A 27,890-nucleotide genomic window follows, 5' to 3' on the forward strand; every position below is an offset into this window, starting at 1 on the left:
TTTCGGTATCCTTCAAACTGTTAGGTAACGATTTGCGTGTTGTGCCAAATGCACCAACTACCACAGGAACAATTGTCGCTTTTATGTTCTGCAACATTTTCAGGTGTCAAGATGTTTCTCAATTATTATTATTATTATTATTATTATTATTATTATTATTATTATTATTATTATTATCATTATTATTATTATTATTATTATCATTATTATTATTATTATCATCAGATAAGGGCCTGTCGAGCTCTGGGGTCGATATCATCGACTTACTCCTCCGCAGAAATTGCTGGTCTAGCGCTAAAATTTGAAACCATTATTATTAATATTATTATTGTTGTTGTTGTTGTTATCATCATCATTATCATCATTATCATCATTATCATCATTGTCTTCTTCGTCTCCTTCTTCACCAATTTGAAATTCCGATGGAGAGATAAAGACGGAAATTATTTTTGTTTAAAGGTTAATAGGAATTTTGGGAGAAAGTGAAAAAGAGAGAGAATAAAATTGTGTCATCGTATTACTGACAATGTCATGACAGTGACGTAAGTTTATAAGATTAAATATACCTACAGGTGAGGTTAATAGTCCGAAAATTATAATCACTTTAACAACAGTGACTTTTAGAATTATCCTTTCATTTTCAGTTTCACATCTTGATTGAATAAATCTGTTAGGAGAAGAGGAACATCAGATCGTAACGCCGACAGATGTCGGAAAGAAGAGAGCAAATTACATCCTACCATCTTCCGAATCTAAAGGGCACGGAATGATCACGGTTGAAGTCTGTGCTCATCGGCCTACTGCTTTATAAGATCCAATATAGGGCTAAACAGCCCCATATTTTGAAGCCATGAAATGTCTAAATAAACGCATTTATACTAATAATAATAATAATAATAATAATAATAATAATAATAATAATAATAATAATAATAATAAGGATATAATTTCAGCTAATGATGTTGATATCACAGATCTCAACCACCTATACTATGCATCCGCGAAAATCTCAACGATCCTATGTGGTGAAAAGATTAGAAAACGACAACATTCCCACAAAAAGCCTTCTTGGCAAGAGCGTATCCAACAACAAATTAAACTATTTAGATCTGACATTGAATATTTGAAAAACCTTAAGGTTGACAAGACTACCAAACCTACAAAAACCCAAAAATTAATGAAAAAATATAATAATAATAATATGAAAACTATACTTGATATTGATACCACCATAGAAACCATCAAGCAAAAGGTATCTGCTAAAGCTGCCCGCATAGCGAGGTATGAAAAGCGTGTTAGATTCTTCAAGGACAACAACATGTTCAAAAATAACCCCAAAAATATTTACAGGAAGATAGGAAAAACAACAGTTACTGTAAAGTCTGTACCATCAAAAGAAGTGCAGGGACTTTGGAATAAAATTTGGGCAGAAGAATAAAGACACAACGAAAAGGCCCCCTGGATTGATAGAATATCTACAGAACTGGACTCCTTAGAAGAGCAAAAGTGGGAGGGTGTCATGGTAGAAGATATAAGATCTGCTCTCAGGAGGTCAAGCAAATGGAAGTCTCCAGGAAAGGATACAATTCCTAACTTCTGGTTGAGTGCCTTCCCAGAGAGCCATGAACTGCTAACAGAACTTTTCAATGATGTTTTGCAACACCCTAGTAGGATGCCTCCTTGGCTAGTTAATGGGTTAACATTCCTGGTTCCAAAAAGTGAAGAAACAAATGAACCAAAAAACTATAGACCCATGACCTGCTTAACAACTATGTATAAAACGCTAACATCTGTCCTGACGGAATATACCTATAGTTTTTTAATAGACAGCAGCATATTCCCTAATGAACAGAATGGATGTAAACGTGGATCCTATGGTTGTAAAGATCAACTACTCATCAATAAGATGATCTTAGAAGATTGTCACAAACTACACAAAAACTTATCAATAGCCTCAATAGACTATAAAAAGGCTTTTGATAGCCTACCATATAGCTGGATAAAGAAATGCCTGGAAATGTATAAAATAGCGCCTACTCTGCGAAACTTCTTGTCTGTAAGTATGAGATCATGGAGAACCACACTAACCTTGAACAGTGACAATGAATCTTTAAATGCTGGTGATGTAAAAATTTTAAGTGGCATTTTCCAGGGTGACTCACTATCACCACTCTTCTTTTGTTTAGCCTTGATACCTCTCTCAAAATTGCTCAATGACGCGAAGTACGGATATAAAATGTTTGATAAAAATATAAATCATCTCATTTACATGGATGATTTAAAGCTCTTTGCAAAAAATGACCAACAACTCAAGGGCTTACTAGCGATTGTTAAACAATTCAGTGATGACATCAGAATGCAATTTGGCCTCGATAAATGTGCAAAAGCTACCTTTATCAAAGGAAAAATAACAGAAACATCTAACATTAACCTTGACCAGCAGAATGTCATAAAAGAATTAGACCCAGCGGAGAGCTACAAGTACCTAGGGGTAATTGAAGGGGACGGAATAAGGCATACAAGTCGTGACTTACAGTTTCAATATCGTTAACTGGTCAATTACTGAAATGTGTAATCTTGACAGAAAAATACGAAAACTGTTGACAATGCATAGAATGCACCACCCTAAGGCAGATACAGAACGACTTTATCTGCCAAGAAAAGAGGGAGGCCGTGGACTTTTACAACTGGCAATAACAATGAAGATTGCTACAATTGGCCTAGACACCTACCTGAAAAACTCTGAGGACTGGATGTTAAAACTTGTCTCAAAACATGAAAACAAGAAAGCATCATACTCAGTAACAAAACGGGCAAAGGAATATCTAAGTGAATTCTGAATACAACAAATATCGGAATTAGACATACAAGAAACAAGCACAGAAAAAGCTAAGCGCATGAAAACCCGTGCTAAAATTGCAGCCTTAGATATTCTGAATAATAAATGGCAAGAAAAATCTCTCTATGGCAAATACCCAAAGAGAGCGAATAATGCAGATGTTGACAAAGCCCTGGCCCATCAATGGCTAATGGCCTCTGGCTTAAAATCTGAAACAGAAGGGTTTATCATAGCAGCTCAAGATCAATGCCTACCAACAAGAAACTACCAGGCCAACATATTAAAGAACGGCAGTAGCCCAACATGTCGTGTATGTCAACAACAAAATGAAACCATTGATCATGTTGTCTCCAAGTGCAGTCTTCTAGCGCCTACAGAGTATCTCAACAGGCATGATAGAGCTGCACAATATATTCACTGGGTAATTTGCAAAAACCTGAATTTGCCCCATGAAAAAAACTGGTGGGAACACAAACCACCTCCAGTGCTTGAAAATGACCACATCTCACTCCTCTGGAACTTCACCATTCAAACTGACAGAAAGATAGATGCAAATAGGCCAAACATCATATTGAAAGACTTCAGACAAAGAACATGCCTCCACATTGATATAACTGTCCCAATCGATATAAACGTATCTGTCAAGACCTACCAAAAACTGAGCAAATATAAAGATCTTGAAATAGAAATCAGCAAAATGTGGAAGCTGAAGACTAAAACAATACTTGTTGTCATAGGTGCCCTGGGAATGATAGCAAAAGGGGCTGATTGCTACCTAACTCAAATACCAGGAAACCCCAAAATGGCAGAAATTCAAAAGATAGTGCTCATGGGAACTGCTCATATCCTACGCAAAATACTTTCTATGTAATTTCAAGGTTTAAAACAAATATAATTTTCGGTTTTTTATTTTTTTATAGACATTCACTTGTACAACACCCAAAAAAAAAACAAATATATGGCACACTAGGCGTAACAACAACATGAACTTCCAACCTGTTGTCTCTTGAGGTCTTTGGGTGAGACTTGGAGCCAACTTGTACAAATATAAAGCAAAAGTCAAACATAGAATAATAATAATAATAATAATAATAATATAATAATAATAATAATAATAATAATAATAAAAATGCCCTGATGCAGTACCAGGCAGTGGCTCTCATGGCTTCTGATCTTAACTGATTGGAAGTGTTATCATGTACATTGTTTTGTCTTGGTATAAAAGATGGGCTACAGCAAATATTCTGCTCAATACCACAGATTTGCTTGTCAGTTGTTTGACCTTAACCAGTTGAGCATGTCCCTTAGTGGCTGACGATATGTGCATCTCTGATCACGAGCAGAAGTAGTGGGGGAGCATCATAGCCATGTGTTGAGAGGGATTCTTTGGGATTTGAATAATTCACCTCTGGAAACATGGGTGGTTCTTTCAACATCCTTAATTAAACCTTATTCAGGGACCTTTTAAGTGGGATGGGCTATTCGACCAGAAGAAAATTCTAACTGGGCCCAACCTGTAAGGTCATGCGCTGTTAATCCTGATATGAGATCACCGTGTCGCGCACATATGGTTCTGATGCATGTGCCTGGTGTACCCTTATCAGACGGGTAGTCGTGATGGGTATACTGGGCTTCGTATATTCTACCCCACTGCTCTCACATTCACTTATAATAATAATAATAATAAATAATAATAATAATAATAATAATAATAATAATGATAATAATGATAATAATAATAATAATAATAACAACAACAACAGCAGCAGCAACAGCAACATAACTTTGCCGATCTCCGGCAGCAGCCACATCAGTAGCAGCTCATGAAGCAACAACAATAATAATGTTGATAACGGCTACACTGTTACAATGGCTACAAAGGGTTGCTGCAAGGATAGAAACAGTGACAGTGGTAGTTGTGATCACCGATGGCTATGGCTGCTGTAATGGCATAGTGGTGGTTATTGTAACGGCAATAATGGTGGCGCGGGGGATAATAATGGCGGTTATAATAATGGTAGAGATAATAATAATTGTTTCTTTATTAGCCACACAGGGCTCAATAATAATAATATTAATGTAGCACGAAAATGTTTTATGAAACCAAAAAGAAAATTAAAAGAGTACACCAAATCGCTTGTCCTTTGGTTAATTTGAAACTGCGTCCCTCACGGGTGAGCTAGCCTGGGGTCGAAAAGTCATGCACTGGCACAAAATTAGTGAATTGATGAAGATCATACTTATAGTTTCTTTACCTATTTTATATAAATACTTTCCTTAAGATGTGCGCTGTGTCCAATAAGGCTGCTTTTTTCCAGCTGCCTAAGAAGTCTTGAAGATTCAATTATTATTATCATTAGTATTATTATTATTATTATTATTATTATTATTATATTATTATTATTATTATTATCATCATCATCATCATCATTATTATTACTACTACCACTACTACTACTACTACTAATATTATTATTAATAGCATTCTTATAGCCGTAAAGCGCAGCTGATACTTTAATAAAGCAAACTCATAAATATCACTAAAAGAATTTATACTACTTCAAAACTCCATCCAATACTGTGTTTACAAGCAGTAGTGTATATATTTATTTCTTAGTGATAGCAAATTCACATAGTGATTGAAATAAAGCGAGTTAGCGATTTCTTTTCATGGTTTGCTGTAAAATTCTTAAACACCAACAGCATCTTTACCATTGCAAAATAAACCTATTACACACCGATGGTGCAATGATGCATGTATTTATTTTATCTCCCTCACGAATAAAGCCATCAAGTGAAAAAAGCTTGCCAGTTTTTTCTTCTTGGCTCGCTTCTACTACAAAATCTACGACCATTTTACTTCCATAGATTGAAAGTAGTAAACATCAATAGCTCCCGCTGCTTCTGTTACATATTTTGACTCTATGTTGACCTTGCTAACCAGCTCGACTATCAAAGAGCAAGCAACATCAATAGCATATAGTAATTTTTACTCCTCTCCCTCTCTCTCACACATACACACACTCTCTCACTTTCTCTCTCTCTCTCTCTCCTATTTTATTATCTCTTTACTTTTCCGGTGAACTTCCTCTGAGTCTATTTATAGATTATTGATGTTATCTTATTCCACTCCTCTATCTATCTGTATATCTGTGTCACCTTCCCTTCCTTTATTCCCTCTTCTTTCATTACTTATGACTCTCCTAAACCCTGTTCCTAGTAATTGATACTAATGAACGTAGAAATTTTCTTAACACAAGACCAACACTGAATAGCCTCATCCACATCTACATAAATAAACAAAAATATGGTTCATATGGCATCACAAAAATCAAACGGCAAAACACTTCATACAACTGAGCCACACAAAGCTGAGTCGTAATAAAATGCTAGAAACCCATACAATGCCATGAAATATCATTTAGAAAAAGATAATGATAGTCCTCTGGGGTGAAAACGAAAGTAGGACATGGTTTCTGGTCTCCCTGGGACCTCACATGCAGGAACCGTTATAAAAGCACTGGATCGTTTCTAAAAGATGGACAGAATTTCTACTTAACTAAATAATTTGAATCTTCGTATACTGGTAGAATGTGTCAAAAGAAAACATTAATTTCTTTTGAGAAAATTGTATTTTGTAACTTTTACGTAGTTTAATTCTTCGAATTTTAACCAATGAAATCCCAGCATTTGAGCTAAATTCAGTTGCTGCGTCTAAGTAAACAGCAGACACACACACACGCACACGTGTTATTCATCCATCACTTCTGTCTTCTGTCTTCTGTCTTCTGCAGGTGCTAGAAATAACAGCTGAATTTCGTCGCCCAATAAAAATATTAACGATATTTTTTGAATATTTTCTTTATTTTTTTTTACCGAAAAGTCATTAATTGAGAATAACCCACATTGCACCACCCGAGAATTAGCAGAAAACTTCAATCTATCAAAATCCATCGTTCATGAGCACCTGGTAAAGCTTGGATACACAAATCGCTATAATGTTTGGGTACCACATGAGTTGAATGAGAAGAACCTTTTGAATCACATTTCCATATGTGATTCGCTTTATAAACGGAATGAAAACGTGCCTTTTTTAAAATAAATTTTGACAGGTGATGAGAAATGGATTATCTACCGAAATGTTCAGAGAAAGCGCTCCTGGAGTAAGTGACATGAGCTACCCTTAGCCACCCCAAAAGCGGGGTGTGTCTGGTGGAATTGGAAAGGAATTCTGTATTATGGGCTTCTCCCAAATAACCAGGCAATTAATTCTGAGAAATACTGCTTACAACTGGACGAGTTAAAAGCAGCAATTCAAGAGAAACGTCCAGAATTGGCCAACAGGAAGGGTGTTGTTTTCCAACATGATAATGCAAGACCGCACGTTTCTTTGGAAAAACAAAAATTGCTGTAGCTCGGCTGGGATGTATTACCCCATCCTCCATATTCAAAAGATTTGCTCCTTCGGATTTCCACTTATTCAGGTCTCTGCAGAATAGTCTTAATAGTAAAAATTTCAGTTCCTTAGATGACGTAAAAAGATACCTTGATGAATTCTTTAACATGAAACCACCCCAATTCTGGGAAGAGAGTATTTTCAAGTTAAAGAAAAGATAGAAACGCATTGTGCAACAAAATGCTTCATATTTGGTTGATTAAAAATGTAATAGCAAGTATTTATTGACCTTTTTCTTTCCTTTAAAAATCGGCAAGAACTTTCCGGACAACCCAATATATACATCCAAATATACATAAACATATACGTTTATATATATATATGTATGTGCGTGCGCGTGTGTGTGTGTGTGTGTGTACACACGCTCACGTACGCACGCAACCATGCACCATATATATATAATCAAACACAAACGTATACATGTAGATAGAAATAGTGCTCACGATTATGTTTTACCAAAACAAGTTTCGGGTAGGAGTTATCTCTAAGAGAAGTGATTAATCAATTCCAACCAAAGATACTGATTTAGGCATTCCTTTTTCTTCATTTCTTTCTATTTGTTTCGGTGAAGGCAAACTTGGATGGTCCAAATAGACGCCTTCATTAGCCACATTTGTACGGCTGAGGCATTTTTTGGCGATATCTGCGGCCAGTTAATTGAATATTCTGGATAGAAATACATTTAGAAAAAAAATCGCTTCTAAAGTGCTGTTAATTTAGATATGTATGTATGCATGTATGTATGTATATATATATATATATATTATATATATGCATGTATGCATGCATGTATGTATGTATGTATGAATGTATGTACATATGTATCTATGCATGTATTTATGTATGTACGTATGTGTGCGTGTATGTATGAATATATATATGTATATATATATATATATATGCGCGCGTGTGTGTATGTGTATTTGGGTATGAATGTATAAGTGTATATAATTGTGTATGTATGTCTATGTATAAATGTGTGTGTATGTGTGTCTATGCGGTGCATGTATGCCTTAGTATGCATATATGTGTGCAGATTGGCCTTTTTCTCTGTATAAAATTTTGTTCGTTCGTATGCAGTGCCTTTTGGATCTGTAAGTATCCGTGTGTGCAAGTATGAGAGTGTATGTAAGTGTGTGAGTATATCTGAGTGTAATAATGAGAGTTTATGCATGTATATGTGTGTAATTACAGGGTAAACATTATATTCCCAGCCACTACCGCCAACAACGCCATTACGGAGTTATCTTTCCTCTGGAAGGCAGGATTTATTCGTGTTACTTTCACTTTAAAAAAAAACCCACAGTTAGTTTTGTGTTCTTGTTTTTTTTATTGTTTTGTTTTTAACTTGTTATATCCATTAAGTCGAAGGACATTCTGGAGCCCATCTTTTATCAGTAACACTAAAAGTTTTTGTTGTTTCCAATAATACTTCTCCATAAATTAGAAGCAAATGCTCTTAAAGATCGGCTTGTCTACTGTAACATTTTTTATAACTAAGTCTAAAGCTATGCACGGCTGACGAGACATCATGAGCTGCAACAGTCTGCTCTCTCTTGATTCCGAGCCTTTTATTATTAATAATAATTGTCGCTTGTCAGCTTATACGTTCGCTTATCTATGAATGTACATATATATATATATATATATATATATATTATATATATATATATATATATATATATATATATATATATGTTTGTATGAGTGTATCCGTGTTCTTGTGCTTGTGTGTGAGTGTAAGTATGTAAAAGTGTGAGCATCCAGCTCACAACATCCTGTAAACTAGATTTAGATTTCACGTCTAAAAATGGTTTGCGTTTCAAGAATAAAATACATGCAATATGAAGACAATCAACAATTATTATCGATGCCAAGAATCGAATTCTCTGCCAAACATTAGCCTGACATTGTTACCCCTAGACGACACTTGGGATATAATAATTTTCATTATAAGATTGCAGCTTCATAAAACTGACATAAATGCACGATAATATCGGTTGAATATGGATTTCTTTTACTTCATTCTCTTATTTCTTTCCTTCTATTCTCATTCACTTTCTTTTTTAATCTTTATGTCATTTTCTTTTTAATATTTTCCTCGAAATTATTTTTCTTTTCTAATTATTTTTTTTCTTTCTCTCCTTTCTATTTTTTTTATGTCGTTTTAGTCCAGCAACTTAATGGCCTTATGTTTCAAAATCAATATGAACTGCAAGATTTTATTTTAAAATAAAATTTGAATTAGTACATTATTATTATTTATTTTATCTTCGTATTGTGCATTTTTATTGATATTTATTATATTTTCAGGGAAGAACGCAAAGTCCAATCGTACATTTTTGTAAATCGAATCACATACGTGTATCTATGTGCGTGGATGTGTATGTGTGTGTGTGCGCGTATTTAATTTTTATACTATTTATTATTAATAATATTAAGAAATTTGTGTTCCTCTGTTGATTTTTTGATTTTCAATTTTAAATCAGTTTTCTGCATTTATTGCAGGCTTGAATAATTAGTAAAATGCATTGACGTGTTAAGATTGAGTTATCGATCTTGAATTTTGGTCCGTGGACCGAAACATAATCAGTTCTGATAATGTACTTTAATGACATCCGCTAGTTGTTCTACTCCTGTCACTAATCACCCGACCATCGTCCTTCACCCACCCTCACAAGGATACAGGTTACAAGTTGAGCAGTAAAAAAAATATAAACGAAAGTCCATTGTATTTGTGCCGACAGATATCATATGTACCAAGATTCTAGCAGCAAAGTGAATAACGCAAGCACGCAAGCATTCCTGTCAGAAATGTTCTGAAAATTGTGCTAAAACTTGTTTAAGTTTAGTGAGATGATAAAGGAAAAACTATTTCTAATGAAGGCACACGGGCAGAAATTTGGAGGAAGACATTAGTCGAATTAAATCAACTCAGGAACTAGACTAGTACTTCATCCATTGATCCCAGGAGAAGGAAAGGTAAGGTTGTCCTTCGTAGTATTTGAACTTACAATGAAAGGAGCCAGAGTATACACTGCAAAGCACTTCATCCGACACGCTAATAATTCTTTCATTCCACTACTCTAAATGACTTATAAAATAATGGATTCTCGTTTTGTCAAAAGACCAAAAGTTTTTAAAGGGGTGGGTTATTCAATACCATCAACCCACAGTACAGCACTGTTTCTTTATTGACCCCAAAAAGACGAAAGCAAATTTGACATTAGTGAGTTTTCATTAAATTTCATAATGCGTGTTTTCTTTTTCCGACGCTTTAACGATTCTGCCGGCTTGCCAGCTTTGTGATTTATGAAATAATGAGAAACTTTGATAGAGAAAAAACAAATTATCATAAAGTAGCAAAGAAGGAATGCGGAAGGGTAAGCGCCGTATGTATATGGAAGGGGGAAGTGAGCTCATAATGCTTCAGTTCAAATCAACAACAGACGTTATTTTCCTTATTTTCTTCCTTTATATCAGCAGACTTAAGTTATGAGTATCAATGCACTTACCTGCGCCTAATAATTAAAGGGTTGTTTTGGGTATGTTACAAGCGAAGGATAAAACTTATATTGCATGCATTTTTATTTTGGATATATTATCTGAGAAAGACAAACGTTATATCGTATGCAGGTTAGAGAGTTTATAGATCGTTCATTTAATGAGAGCTTATCATATTGGAGGACTAATGACATTTACATTAAGATTTAACAAAAGACCTAAAAGTTCGAATGCCTCAGTAAATCTGTGTTCTTGATACTTATTAATTATGAAATGCAAATACACATGTTACCTATGTAATAAACTCTGTCATGAATGGAGCCTTTTTCTTGTCACTAGACGTTCATGAAAACATTTCAATACATGAAATATGTTGAAATGTTTCTTCAATATATTAAATGTTTTTCACCAGAAGATCGAAAGAGACGGCTCAGACAGCATGTTGAATACATCCAACTAAACACTGCTCGTCACAGCTGACAAGTTTGCAGAGTGCTGTCGGGACGTGAAGGCAACTTGGAAGCTCGCTATACAATAAAGTTTTTCTGTAAAAGTGGGGAAAACCTCTACAGAAGTTTATGAAATACACTAGTCTGCTTATGCATTAACTAGCATGTATTATGCATCTAGTTATCACTGACACAAGTGGCTCGAGGGCGTTGGAGAGGACGTGAGAGACGATGAGAGCTGTAGAAGGGAGATGGACGTGAGAACAACAGAGCTGAATGAGAAAATTCGCAATTTTCCGGATGAAGACCGTCGTATGTCTGTAAAGACAGTAGGCATACAATTTGGAGTTGGTTTGGCAATTGTACACAGAATTATTCATGAAGATCTGAATATGCACAAAATTTTTGCAAAGTTTGTAACCAGACTAGTAAATGACGGACAGAAGGAAAAACGCGATGCTGACAGTAGGGAGATGGTTGAGTTCATTACCACCAATCTAAGAGTATTTGAGTCTCTGCTGCCCTGAAACGAAAGCTGGATCTACTGTTATGATCCAAATACCAAATAGCAAAGTGCCCAGTGGAAGTATTCTGTTTCCTCCAGACTCAATAAGGTAAGGCAAAGCAAGTCCACTGGGAAACTCATGACCTTTTTTTTTTCTACAGCAAGGACATCATCTATATCTGCTTGGTTATCTCGGGCCAGACGACCAACAAAGAGTACTTTGTGAAGGTTTTGAGGGAGTTCAGGAAGAGATTTCCTCAAAAATGACCAGAGCTCTTCCACTCGAGTCAGTGGCATTTGCACCAAGACAATGCCCCTGTCCACAGTTCCATCCTACTAACCAACTGCTCGTCAAGGATGAGCATCAAAACTGTTCTTTACCCTCCCACAGTCCATATCTTCTTCCCTGTGACTTTTTGTTGTTCTCCAAACCAAAGGACAACTTCAGGAGTAATCGTTTTGAAGACATTGAGATGAAGAAGGCTGTGACAAGGGTTCTGGACACCTTTGGGTGGGGCTTGAGTCAGAGGATCTTAATTTCAAGAAGATTAGAGTTTTGTACTTCTTCGAAATTAATAATGACTCTCTTGAAAAAAGTCTCAAAACTTCTGGAGTGAATCTTGAACTTATGAGGAGATGAGAGTACTCGCACACTACAGACTGCTGCTTGTAATTGCTCTGTATAATGTTCGCTATATAGAGTCTGTTGTGTATACACAAAGAGTAAAACGGTAAAGACAATATGTGAAAGATTTTTACAAAACTTTCGAACTGTTATTCAGATAGAGTTTTTGTTTATGTAAATTTTTGAGAATGAGGCGTTTCCCTGTTCTGCAAATATCAAGAGTTTTGTTTCTATTTTTGCAAGACTTTAATGTTTCAATAATCATATTTGATGTTGTAAGTGGAAGCTTTTTTTCCTTTCACTGCTAGAAAAAATATTTCCAATTACAACATCAAATGGAAGATTATTGAAAGATCAAAGTCTTATGAAGATAAAAGATGTGATCTTTGCACTGTGATGAAATACTTGATCTTCAAAAATCTACATAACTATGATTTCTTTTTTGGATACCAGATCGAAAATATTCAGGAAGTGCAAATAGTTTGAGCAAACTACGTTATGTATCTGAGCCGTAGCATCTTTACCTGATTAACTTCACTCAAATACACGCATACACGGGCGCACACACACACACGCACACACATACACACACATATACATACACACACATACATATATTTGTGTGTGTGTGTGAGTGTACAATTTTATTTATCCATCGCCTTACTTTGTATCTCCTTTCGCTTAAATATTTTTGGTAAACCATAAGCGTTAAAGGTTTGAGGTTCAAACAAGCTTGGTGGGAAATGAGTTATGATGGTTTGAAACCAGATTACTGAGCTGCTTCTGAATGCAATATTCTGTATTTGTATGTATTTCAGCGAAATCCTGATAATATTTGGCGTGCATTATCACAATAGCACCGCTCTTACAAAATGCAATAAAGGAACAAGGTCAGTGAATGCATAAAGCATTATAACCAAAAGCTCTAAAACTTATACTTATCATAGATGGTCCAGCAGGTCTTACCCATTGCCTAAGTAATTTTGCTAAGATCCTTTCGAAACCACTGTGTGCTCACATACCGAGTTTCATTTGGGATAGCATTGTCATCTTCTTATCTCATTTACCAAACACAGCAGAACCGAATTCGTTGTTGGTTAGTTTTGATGTATCAAGCCGCTGCAGAAATATTCCACAAGATTTAGAAATAACGGCAAATAAATATTGGGTTGAAGAACATAAATAAGCGATCCCCAGTAGTCTCACCATAGACTTTATATTAGACGCTGTCAGTCCTGTTCTTGAGAATAACACATTTTACAGTGAGAAAACTTATTCTCAAATCAGAGGTACGTCGATGAAATCCAAGTTTGCTCTGCTTTATGCAAACTCAGAAATGAAATACATGGAACAAAAATTGATCAAAGTGAAGAGGGAAACTATGGCATTGACATTAGAAGCTATACAGACGGCAAGTGCAAAAATACTCTGACGATTGTTTCCTGATTTGAACAGCATTTACAGATATTTTGAAGAATTCAGTGTCCCTCTTCGAACAATTCACATTCAGCTTCGAAGCTCACAAAGGTGATAAATAATGCAAAAATACAATTTCTGTATATGATTGTATTTAGAAATGGTACCTACATCACAACAGATATATAGTAAAAAGACTCAAATACGCATCAGTACACGAACATATATATATATGTGTGTGTGTGTGTGCGCGCGCGCGTGTGCGTGTGTGTGTGTGTGTGTGTGTACGTATGTGTGTGTACATATCTGTGTGTGCATATATGTATATACATATGTATATGTATATATACAGTGTGTGTGTGTATGTGTGTGTGTGTGTATGTGTGTGTGCAAGGCTTCTTAATTTTAAATAACAGTCTTAAAGATCGAAAATTATAAAATAGGGAAACATGACAAGAAAACAAAAAATAGTAAAATATCCTTTAAACATTTAAGATCAAAATTCAGATAAAAAAATTATAAAATAAAGTTTTAAAATGTAATAGCTTTTAAACATTTATTAAAAAATGAAAGTTATGAAATTGTGAGTGCGAAGTCTTCAGTGTGTTCCCCTTCGTATATGTGAACAATATCTGTTTACATTATATGAATTTTGAAACTTCGAGCGATGTGAAATGAAATATATTTACCGTTAAAAATAATTTACTTCATTTCTTTCTAAATCCATATAAAATTAACGTCTTACAGTTCTCACCTGTACGAATACATGATAGTTTCTAAAATAGATGGAGTAACTTCAAATGGCTGTTTTGGTATAACAGTTAGCGCAGATGTCATGTTTACCTACGATGTGAGTTCGAATTCACTGGCAGCCTTTTCTTTTTTTAACCAATGCTCTACACGCTGTCATTATAGCTTTATGTCCTTTGAGTTCCAACGTTTAAAATAATTTACTTACCATTAATTTTTTCATTTCTTTATAATCATAAAACAATAATGTCGCGACAGTGAAAGTTAGACTGCTGTTGTGAAGTGACAAAGAAGTTAATCAAAATTTGAAGGCAGGAAGTAGGAGAAGAGGTGTCCACAGTGAATGAAGTCTTATGACGAGGGTATTAAGCAAAGATTGTATCCAAAACTAACAATAAAAAAATACTTTCTTAAAATGTATTAAACTGGAATTTTTTATCTTTTTTTCAGAAAACTATTGAATTTTAACATAGAAAACATTTAGCCAAAGGTAAACCGCTTTGTGTGTTTCGAAACTTCCAGCTGTGACATATAAACATATCTTTTCATAATTCATCGTATTGAAGTGAAGTGTAGTATTCAACATCGAAGATCTAACTGTTTTTTCAAAAAATTACATCACTTGAAATGGAAGATAATAACTACCACACTTTATAGACGTTTCACTACCATTTCAAGTCAATTATATTTGAGATGGTGAGGAAGTTGAGAGAGACGAAAAAATAGAATTCATCTTTCTATAATTTTTTCATCCTTAACATAGAATCCATAGAAAATTTGAAAAAAATATTTTAAGACTTAAATTGAAACTTTTATAATTTATAATTAATAAAAAATGTTCGATCTGTGTTTCTGCCTAAATACAGTGTAATACATACGTATTCACGTGTGTCCATGCGTGAGTTTATGTACATATGCATGCGTGTATACAACCTCTTCTTATCTCTCCCAGATGCTTTGGCTAACATTATCTCACCTAAGAATCCCACCTCCTTGTAACCTATAAATCTATTGTTTTTTCTGCAGTTTTTATTTCTTCTTCTTCTTCTTATTATTATTATTATTATTATTATTATTATTATTATTATTATTATTATTATTATTATTATTATTCTTATATGGCCGAGAGTTCAAGAATTTTGCGTTTCACATTCAATCCCACTACAGGTATCTTGGATCCAATGTCATTTGCCATAACCTCGTATCAACTAGTACCTTGTCAGTGAAATTGATTGTGTGGAAACTATGTGGGAACGCATCAGGTGGACAGTAACTGATTACTGAAAGATCCCAGCTTTGTCAAAAATTTTGTTACAAGAAATTTTGGCGCAAGAATTATACCAAGGGTACACATAACGGTGAACTACTCTCATGCATTCATGAACAGGTAGTTGACTGTACACATGGATGGTGTTCGTCGACATTGACATAGTATTCCTCATCCTTATGTTGTTCAGTTGACGATCCAACTTGGCCGCCACTCTCACATGGCCAACGGAGGCTTTTGGCTTTTAGTCCACACTCTAACAAACCGAATTTTCAGACAGAGAATAACTTTGATGTTTAGAGGTGCATTACTCCCTATTACAGCAACTCATGGTGATTTTTTTCCTCCTTTCTCCAATCTTCGAGGCTCTGTAAAAGTTGGCTTGCTCTGTTTCTTCTGACTGGATTATACATAAAAATAAAGACAATCTTTACAGACTCTTCTACTTTCCTCAGACAATTTTTTTTCTTAGTATTAAAAATCTTGACATTTAGCCGATAATGAAGGTAGTTTTGGTACAGATTTTGTCTGCAATTAAAAATTGAATGGTAACAAGGTCAGAAACTGGGACATCAATTCCTGGATCTGCAACTTGAATTCATCAGGAATCCAGTTCACCTGACACAGTGGTTAGGGTCCATATGACCCTTGGGGATCCAAACAATATTAAAATTATGTTAAAATTTATGTGCAATAAATTGGTTATACTTCTAGGATATACAAAATACTTTAACAATATTTTATACAATTCTTAATAATATTTGATTATAAAAATATAATAAAAATGTTTTAGACACCAAATGGCTATGAGGATCCATCTTCGTAACAATGGGATCAAAGGGGACCACAGGTAAAAAAAAATGGTTGAGAAACAGGTAGTATCTGACAGGTGGTACCCAGGCCTGGGAATGTGATCTGTGATAAACTAAGCTACCGTCCAAGATAGATTTTTGTCTTTCATTAGCTATAAAAATTAATCTGTTTTAACAAGAAGAATGAGGGAATCTGTTATAATACGGTATAAAGAAACATATATGTAAAATTTCAGCAACAGGTCCTAATTTTGAAAAAATAAACATTTCAAACATAATGCGTAAATTTATTTTCCCATAGGTACAAGCATAGCTGTATAGGTGCAGGCAGACGTGGCAGTGTGGTTAAGAAGCTGATGTCACAGCCACATGACTTTGGTTTCAGTCCCACTTTACAGCACCTTGGACAAGTGTCTTCTATAGCTTTGGGATGACCATTGTCTTGTGAGTGAATTGGTAGACAGAAACTATGTGGAAGCCCTCATATATATAGAAATATATATATATATATTATATATATATATATATATAATATATATATATATATATAGACGCAGGTGTGGTAAGAAGCTTGCTTCCCAACTACATGGCTTCAGATTCAGTCACACTGCGTGGCACCTGGGGCAGGTGTTTTCTACTATAGCTTCGTGCCGACCAAAGCCTTTTGAGTATATTTGGTAGATGGAAACTGAAAGAAGCATGTCGTATGTGTGTGTGTGTGTGTGTCTGTGTGTGCGTGTATGTGCATATGTGTGTGGCATTAGGAAGTGCATCCAGCTGTAGAAACCATGCCAAATCGGACTGGAGTCTGGTGCAGCCTTGCCAGCCCTGGTCAAACCGTCCAACCCATGCCAGCATGGACAACGAACGTTAAATGATGATGGTGATGATATATATATATATATTATATATATATATATATATATAATATATATATATATATATATATATACAGATATATGCATGCATGCATATATTTATGTGTGTACGTCTGTGTTTGTACCCCCGTCATTGCTTGATAATCAATGCTGGTGTACTGTAAATTAGTGGTTCGGCAAAAGAGACTAATAGAATAAGTACTAGATTTACAAATAAGTCCTGGGGTCGATTTCTTCGACCGACACCCTTTAAGACGTTGCTCCAGCATAGCAACAGACAAATAACTGAAACAAGTAAAAGAATTCACCTATGGATGCCGACGTATTTCTGAATATTGTTTCTCATCTACGTATATCCAGAGTTGATCCTACTGTGCTGTTTACTGGGCAAATCTCTTTTACCACGACTGCCAGTCGAACAATACATTGAGAGTGAAATGAGCTTAGGTTTATATCTAACGTACGGGGAAAGTGTATTTTACTTTTTGTAACTAGCATTGGATAGAAGTTTTATTGAAAAAAGGTAGCAGAATGTGGTTAGAGAAGGAAAGATTTGAGATAAACATATATAACATTTCATGAACTAGTAACGAAAGACGCAAAATAACTAAGATAAATCCTGGAATAGTTCGAAAAAATGTCAGATAAATCCAGGAATTGGTTCAGCAAAAGCGATTTAAAAATTGAAAGCAAAGAGCAGGCTTTTAGCACCGCAATATCAAGCATCCAACACCATCTCTGTGTATGAATATATTTATCGGTTGAGAGACATTAACGAAAATTTTGTGACGAGAAAACAAAGAGTCTATTATAAATAGCCAATGATCGGAAAAACATGGGAACCCAAAACATATCATTGATATTGCCATAAAAAATTATGCTTGAACCTCGATAGGAAGCAGCAGTAAATATCTGTGGGAGTATTAAGTAGTTGAAAAACATCTGGAAAGAGGCATGGCTGAAAGACTTTAGAACCTTTCATACTTTGATTTTCGAAGTGAAAACTAATGAATGTGTTATAATAGCTTATATAGATTAAAAGAGCAATGATATTGCTCATAAGGAATTGTAGAAGATTGATAGCTTTTTTCGGAATATTATAGGGGAGAAATGTTTTGATACCATTAGGTAGTTGGAGCCCTCGATTCTGTTTTGAACACTCTTCCATTCTCATTTCAGACAATTAGAAATAAAATTGAGCATTAAATATCTGTATTGTTTTCAACTACTATGGTTTCACGGAAATAATTTGCAGAATGCAGAGTTCAAATCAGTTACAAATTATTTATAAATATATGTGTGCATGTGTGTGTGTGTGTGTGTGTACACTCGTATGTGTATATATGCTTGTGTATGATAAACGATTGTCCTTAACAAAAAGAATGTAATACACCCTAAAAAAGGATAAAGATTTAATATACACATACAGGCAACATTTCCATTATCCCCACAAAAAGATGAGTAGCTAACGCTTAAGTAGGGTCAGAATACCTCAGTGCTCCGCTCATCTTCTTCTCCAAGCATTCTCTGCGACTGGAACTTCCTAAATTCCTCATGCACATTCCTGGCATTAGCCAAGCCGTGAAGTGTCCCTTATTATAGTGTTCTAATTTGGGATGTAATTTATCAGTTTCATTAGGCCATGCTCAAGATCTTACACTCCGTTAGGAGAGGTTAGGAAAGAAAATAGCTATGGTCCACTACATCTTCTTTCTTTCATTTTCTCATTTTCGTGCAGTCTTTATTTCACTCCTATCATCACAATACGATGGCGTAGAACTACTTACTCGATGCCTCCGATTGAACCTATCCTACGTATGCTAACCTGCATGGACTTGCCTCTCCGAATATTATCCACAAGTGCACCCGTTTTTTCTTAGCGTTGACCACCTCAATTTTCGAAATTCTAGACATCTTGACATTGACATTATCTGTACATGCAGAAATGTCTCTCATGTGTGCCAATTCGAGTGTGGTATCCCTCAACACTTCTAATAGTAACTTAAAAGTTTCAAAAACATTGGAGGGAGGAAGGTGTCATAATCAAAAATTTGCAGAGCCTCCTCAAAGAGGAACTTTGTCCTGCAAACGAATACGCGGGAAGTACGGAGACACTTCATGTGGAAATTATTGAGTTGTCTCGCAAACCATCAATTTTGTGGTGAAGTTTAATTTCCCTGCGCTCTTGCACATTATTCTCCCTGGGGAAAAAGTTTGACGTTTCTTATCTCAAAGAGCAGACACTTTCACCTAACCTAGACCCGAACTGCAGAAGGGTTCAAAACGAATCAAGACAAAACAGGCATTGAGAAACAGTGGGCGTCTTTCATTAACAGCCTACAGGAGTGACCTTGAACACGTCGGACCAGCCATTCGATGTCACAATGACTGGTTCGACGAGAATGACGACGGAGAGCCATGATTTACATGCTGAAAAGACTAGATGTTTCTGATCACATCAGATTGATCCGTCATTATAAGTTAAGACGGTAGTCTTCAATCAGATCTTTCATCAATGCAAGACTCCTAACACAGCACAATGGTAGATGAGATTCAGTTGTGCGAACAAACGGGTCCTAAAGTGAATCTACGTTGCACTGAGTATTATCTATGCTCCACCGTCCTCCAGATCACCCCGCTTCAGCACTGATGGCCAAACATTGCACACAAGGAAAAAAAACCTGCTCAGTCGACCATCTTCAATCAATACAAATATTATTGCCTATGAGCCATACTTTCAAATTCCCAGTCGCATCGCTTTTGATACAGATACCATTCCTTCAAGTACAGCAATACAGTTTGATTTCTTCCAGTCAGTGTGCAACGAAGGAAACTCCACCACTACTACCACCCTGCTACCGATCTTTTGTTGATAATGATATCCACTTTGTTACATCTCGACGACGGCGACGATGATCAGATCATTATTTCTTAATTAGATATGAATGAACAGAACTCTGGGATTTCTGATCATCCAATCTGGAAATGTCTATCGTCACATTACTATGCTGGTGATGATCGTGATAATGATGGTGAAGATGACAAGGACGGTGGCGTCGATGATGACTACGATGATGATGATGATCATGACAATGAAGACGACTGCGACGACGACGACGTTGATGATGATGATGATGTACCTTTATTTGGGCAACAGGTAAACAAAGGTCGAAGAATACAGAATGACTTGCTAACTGCGCAGTTAAATAAATATGGTTTTACTAATTGCTTTACTAATTACTTATCTCAAACCTAATTATTCCGCTAACTACGTTTCTCTTCCTCTTTAACATAGTTTTATTCAAACCAATGAGCATGTTAACACGAAAATCTCACTGAAGTTTCTCTTCACAGTACTTGAAAGAGAATATACTGAATAATTATGAGACCTGCTGATGGAAGAATCGATATATTGTCGAAATACCTGCTGAAGAACAGAAGGTTCAAGTGAAGCAACTAGCTACGTGCTGTGAATGTGTTACAGATATTTTACACTCAGAGACGCAGTGGCCTAACCGACTTTCGTTGCCTGCATTGTTTATTAAAATGCTAACGACAGATTCCTGTGGTGTAAAATATGCCACATGGTGGAAAGAAGAAGGTAAAAATAGGTGAGAGAGGTCCAAACGAACGCTACTGGCATGCACTCACGCTTACACACACATGAATGCTACTGGCATGCATAAAAACACACTCAGTGATACAACAATTGCGGAGTGTATATGTGTGTTTGAGAGAGTGGGGTATGCATATATGGATCCTGCCATTAGCTTTTGTGTGTGTGTGTGTCTGTGTGTGTGTGTGTGTGCACGTGTGTGTGTGTGCATGTATTGACGGAGCTCCCCAATTATCTGTACATCAATAACCGTGTTCCTAACTTTCTTCGTAAAATATATGCAATGGTATATCACAGATATAGGTGTTACCAACTATGTAATATCAAGTGCTTCTTAAATTATTTTATAATCGAAACGGAGGTCAATGCGTTACGGTATACAATGACTATAGAGCTCGAAAGAAAGACTGAAATCGAAAGAGGCAGAGAAGATACAGAGAATGATGAGGAAAGTGGCAGAGAGAAAAAAATAAGAATTGAGAATAAAGAAAGGAGAATAGGGAACAATGAGAAGCATTAACTCGGAATGCAATTAATGCAAGAAATTCAGCTAGAAGTTGTTATATGACGAACGACGAAGATTAAGCTCATGGGAATTATTAATCAAGAAAGACGGCATCTTGCTTCAAGTTCCTCAAACTCACATCTACAACTTTATTGGTATATTTACACTCTCTAAGATGTTACTAATTGATTTGAGAAGTTTACATTATTGGAAAACCTATATGAAATTAGCTGAAGATTACTTGACATATTATATTTGCTGCAATATTTGCAGCTTTAATAAATTGTTATAGTATGAAACAATTGTACTAAATTACCGGATCCATTCTTGTTGCTTATTTTTTGGTTATAATCACCCCACATAATTTTATGGGTAATACCATAAAAAAAATTCTGGTGCATCTAAATTAAGTACCATATTCATTTGATCTAAATTGTTTTGCTGAACTTATATATATATATATATATATATATATATATATATATATATATATATACGAAAGAAGATTTGAAAATGCAATTTAAAAGATGTTTATTACTTTACCGGTTTCACTCTTTGGAAAAAGATTGTCAAAAGTAACATGTGGAAGTTTGGTTGCGTTAATTATTGGTTGTTGCAAATTGCTACATTACATATATATATACAGTCTTTGGTAACAGGGACATGTTACCAAAGACTGTATATATATATGTAATGTAGGAATTTGCAACAACCAATAATTAACGCAACCAAACTTCCACATGTTACTTTTGACAATCTTTTTCCAAAGAGTGAAACCGGTAAAGTAAATAAACATCTTTTAAATTGCATTTTCAAACCTTCTTTCGTATATAATTCCACTCGTGCGGTACCCCACAACTCCACTTTGTTATATATATATATATATATATATATATATATATATAGAGAGAGAGAGAGAAGAGAGAGAGAGAGAGAGAGAGAATATGAGGGGTTTAGCTCACTAGTGATCTAAACGAATAGGCACGCTGAGTAAGTACTATAATTGGTCATCCGTTAGGTTCTAGGTTCACAGCTGGGGCTGGAGCTAGGGATCCGTATTAGGCTTCATTATTAGCAAGTGTGTATTATATTAGTGGGAAAAGGACAACAAACACCAAGCACCAAGGCAGGACGAGTATCTCAAGTCACTTAGAATAATTTAGTGAATTTAAAGTCTTACACCTGTTTCTTGGATATCCCAAGTGATAGGCTAGCATATCTGTGCACTGAGTATTCCTTCATCAGAGATAAAGTGAGTATGTATGAAAGTTCTAGTCAGGGAAATTCACAGTTTATAAGAAATAAACTAGAAGAATAAAGAGTAAAAGTAGATAAAAGAATACAGACAAGAAAATAAAGTTCACAAGTCATCTTTTTCTGGAAGGTATGGAGGTTAGTCCTTACTTCCATGAAAGTAGAGGCCCTTGGGTATAACACCATGTAAAACCAGGAAGTGTTTTGGCAGTATTTTGAATGAAGTGTTCATGATGAAGCAATGGATTAAGTGGTTAGCTAGTATGTAAATGGTCCACATGGGTATATAGAACGAGAATGAATGGATAGAAGAGAGAGGATAAAGAGAGACAAGTAAAGAATGAGGTAGGTGTGGAAAGAATGAATGAGAGTAAAGTAAAATCAAAAATAAAAATGAAAATAAAAATAAAATATGTAAAATAAAAAAGAATAATAAAGATAAGATGCCAATTTTCGCTGCATTGACCGATGTTATGATTGTATATATTTATATTTATATGTATGTATGTATATATATATATATATATATATATATATATATATATATATATATATATATATATATATATATATGTATATGTATATATGTATATATATATGTATATATATATGTATATGTATATATATATATATATATATATATATATATATATATATATATATATATATATATATATACATGTATGTATGTATGTATCTTGATATATTCAGATTGAAAACCTGGTCCTGATGTTTACAGCAGGGAGGACTCTAGAAAAGACACCCAAGATTTTGTTCGGAATGTTAAACCGAGGTGGATTAACTCTACCGTATAGGGAAGGGATTGACTGTAAAGTAATTATCTGTTAAGTAAAAGTGATATGACTTACAGACTTGTATTTATCAAGGAGAAAGTCCCAATTCTTCGGCCAATCATATAGCTGGATTCTCTTCAATTTTTGAAGCTGATCGATTCTACAAAGAGAAATAACCGTTCCATTCAATTAGTAAATTCTTCCTTTAGAGACACCTGGTTATTGAACAGAACCAACATTAAAAATAACAAATAAGGATACAACTCCCAACAGATGGTTTTCTGCTAGTTAATCAATGCACACGCGCGTGCACGTGCACACACACATGCATATATATATATCCACACATACACGCACGCGCGCACACACACACGTATCTGTGGACGCAATTGAAACAGCATTAAATTAAAATCGCAATCTGTGTATCATACTAAATATATAAAAACCGTTGAGAGGCATGTTGCTGCAGTTTTTGTCAGAGAGAAGAGCTCTTCATAGACATATTTTAAAAACACAAATTATATTGCAGTGAGGCGAACACCGTTGCAGCTGTGACTTACGAGAGCTACAGACGCGTTTCACCCTAATTGGAGCTTGTCGATGCTGAGCTCTCGTCACTTGCTAAGACGAAATTCGTGCTTTGACATATAAGAAGCGGTGAATACCACATTCACTGGTAACGCAGAAAGTTTGCCGAGCTGCAAAAACTCAGTTAACGCAATAAATATATGACATACGAAATATATGTACACCATTGAAAAGCATGATTCCACCATTTTTGCCTGAAAGAAAATTTCATCGTAAATATACATATATAAATGTATGTATGTATGTATGTATGTATGTATGTGTGTATGTATGTATGTATGTATGTATGCATGTATTTACCAATCAAAACAATTAAAGTTTGAGACCTGACAGCCAGTTTCGCTTGATTCTTTGCATCCAGTTCGTATAGCATATAGCTTTTGTGTGTGTGTGTGTGTGTGTGTGTGTGTGTGTGTGTGTTGTGTGTGTGTGTGTGTGCGTGTGCGTGTGTGGCTTTATGTATATATGTGGATTTATTGTATGTATGTATGTATATTGCATATCAACGAAACTCATTATTTAAGCGTCCAACCACGGCTTTGAGTTAACTGTAACGCCTACAATATCCTATTGACAGATGAAAATTAGCACAACACACAGTTGGAAGCGGAAATTTAGTTTTAGTTGCTATTAACAAAAGGAGGTCGGTTGGCAAAGTCGTTAGAACATCGGAAAGCATACGTTGTGATGTGCTCCGGATCTATGTGTCCTAAGTTCTAATCTTTCTGCCGTTCACTTTGCCTTTTATCCTTTGGAACTCATTTGAAAGGAGCTACAGCTCAGTGCTGGTACAGCCTTTTCTCTTTTTCTGGCTCATATCCTCGACTTGATGTTTTGCTGGTTCAAAGGAGGGACGCCTCAAAGGGAACCTGTGCCTACCCATGACTATATAAGCACCTAAAACATTTAGCGAAGACATGGTACGTAGTACCTCTTCAGCGACTCTTCCACCCCACGTGTCTCCTGTCATAATCGCTTGAAAAAGACGACTGTATATTTTTTTATTACTTTTGTGGAGAAGTGTGGGTGCCAGAAATAGTAGGATGCAGGATTAAATTAATTTACCTGATTTAATTCATTTATCGTCTCACCTCATACTAAACTTAAAATCTATTTGGGCCACAAGAACCGATAATGTAAGTGCACCATGTCAATCTACAGACCCACCACCCACCGCTTACATTAACTTCACTTTTTATCTTATGCAAATATTTTTGTTTATTTCTTTAAATGTCGCCTTTCTTTTTGCTTTTGAAAAATATCTGCTGCTGACTGCTATTTTTACACAACTGGGATTTAAATGACTTGACCAGAAATAGAATAAAATACAAGCGATTCGAGAGAAAGTACATGCTGTCCAGCTTGGAAGTCGACATCTTATCAATTTAACTGTCCACGACTTTCTCTATTTATATAGCATTAAAAGAATATAATACATTGTTGTTATAATTGCTGCTATTGAGATTGCTGTCGTGTTTAACCCAGGTCAGCCCTCATCGAGCAGACTTATGATCAAAGACGTATTAATATACATTTCATTTGCTTTATTATTATACTGCTTATTAAGAAACTTATTAAATAATAGCATTTCTTATTGATAGACAGTACTGCATCTGGATATTAAATATATAGTATTTTATCTGGATATTTACTTACACTCTTTCAAATAAGCAGATTAATAAACAGTGTTACATTTTCGTAATACGCGTTCCAGAGAAATAGCCATAACACTCTTGTGTAGACAACTTGAAAAACAAGAAAACTTCAGAAATTATCATTGGCCAATGGATATTCCGTTAGAAAGAGGTTAGAGTAATTGGTTAAATAACATTATCAGACATTACAAGTTTTATTTAAAAATAAAGCTTTTGAAGAAACGAATGGATGTAGCGCTCAACTCTAACAGACTGTACATAATACAGGAAATTATGTGGGTTACATAATATCAGAAGGAAGCTGAAATGGTTTTGATGCACATGCTTTGTGATGTATTTATGTAGCTAAGAGTAAGATAATTTATCATAGTTTGTTGAGCTGAAAATAGTCCTTATTCAGTTCAAATTATACCCGTAATCAAAAGAAACATTGAAAGCGTTAGAACATCGAAATGACTATTGAAATAACAACAGGGTAAATAAATCTCAATAAAAATATTGATATATTCTACGTATTTCCCCCAGAGATTAATCATGTTCTTTGAAAGCATATACAAAAGTACAACTCCGACATCAGCGGAAAGCAGACGGCCTATTAAGAAAAAGTTCTTATTATATCCTCCTTGAGGCTGCCAGAAAGCAAAGTTGGTATATAACGAAACGATCAAAATATTGAGTAAAAATCTCAGGACGAAAAGGAGTCTCTGTTTCTGTTCTCTAAAAACTTGATTCATGTCTGAGGAAATATAATGAGTGGCTGTGTGTTAAGTAGCTTGCTTACCAACCACATGGTTCCGGGTTCAGTCCCACTGCGTGGCATCTTGGGCAAGTGTCTTCTGCTATAGCCCCGGGCCGACCAATGCCTTGTGAGTGGATTTGGTAGACGGAAACTGAAAGAAGCCTGTCGTATATATGTATATATATATATATGTGTATGTGTGTGTGTGTATGTGTGTTTGTATGTCTGTGTTTGTCCCCCTAGCATTGCTTGACAACCGATGCTGGTGTGTTTACGTCCCCGTCACCAAGCGGTTCGGCAAATGAGACCGATAGAACAAGTACTGGGCTTACAAAGAATAAGTCCCGGAGTCGATTTGCTCGACTAAAGGCGGTGCTCCAGCATGGCCGCAGTCAAATGACTGAAACAAGTAAAAGAATAAAAGAACGTGTCTTTATCTATTTTGACATGTGTGCATCTTATTTTTTACTTCCAAGTATCATTGTATATTCTCATAGCATCGCTCTAAACTTGAATATATTCATTTTTATTGAGCTCTTTGCTAAAGCGTGGTATGAAAGATATTATTATGTGGGGTGGTGGGTATAGTAATCCAAAATTTCAGAGTATACTGTAAAATTACTGCCAACGAATTAGAGAATATGAGGGTGATCATAAATGTGTAGTATAAGGAGATAAATATCAGGACATGGCAACACAAATCATTGCATTGTGTGTGCGTGTGTGTACGTATAGATAGATACATACATACACACATACATACATGCATACATACATATGTACATGTTTGTATGTATGTATTAACTATCTATTTATCTTTTTATCTATCGATACGAACGTAGACACACACACACATACACACACAAATACACACACACACACATAATGCAATAAATTGTGTTGCCATTTCCTGATAATTATTTCCTTATACCACACACTTATGATAGCCCTCATATGCTCTAATTCGAATGTGTGTGTGTGTGTGTGTGCATGTGTGTATGTGTGCGTGCGTGTGTGTGTATGTGTGTGTGTGTCTCTGTGTGTGTGTCTGTGTGTCTGTGTATGTGTGTGTGTGTGTTCAAGTCTTATCGTTTCATGTTGTTGTTTTTTTTTATTTCGCCTTTGCGTATTTTCTTAGTTTTTTTATTGTCAGTTTGCAACAATAGATTTCCTGAATTCACATTCGACGTTTCCAGACTTTCGCAGTCTCATTTTCACGAATTAAATATACTTGCGTT

General features: G+C 35.3%; 1 protein-coding gene across 2 annotated transcripts in view; it reads right to left on the reverse strand.

Annotated features, from left to right (window-relative positions):
- The window catches only part of LOC118765416, a 124,523-nt gene that overhangs the window by 68,101 nt on the left and 28,532 nt on the right, over nucleotides 1-27,890 (reverse strand). For both annotated transcript variants that reach the window (XM_036507459.1, XM_036507460.1), the window contains exon 2: nucleotides 23,746-23,830. In XM_036507459.1, the coding sequence (XP_036363352.1) occupies nucleotides 23,746-23,830 (85 nt within the window). The remainder of the gene's footprint in view (nucleotides 1-23,745; nucleotides 23,831-27,890) is intronic.

Source organism: Octopus sinensis, linkage group LG11 (genome assembly GCF_006345805.1).
Source record: "Octopus sinensis linkage group LG11, ASM634580v1, whole genome shotgun sequence".
Classification (NCBI taxonomy): domain Eukaryota; kingdom Metazoa; phylum Mollusca; class Cephalopoda; order Octopoda; family Octopodidae; genus Octopus; species Octopus sinensis.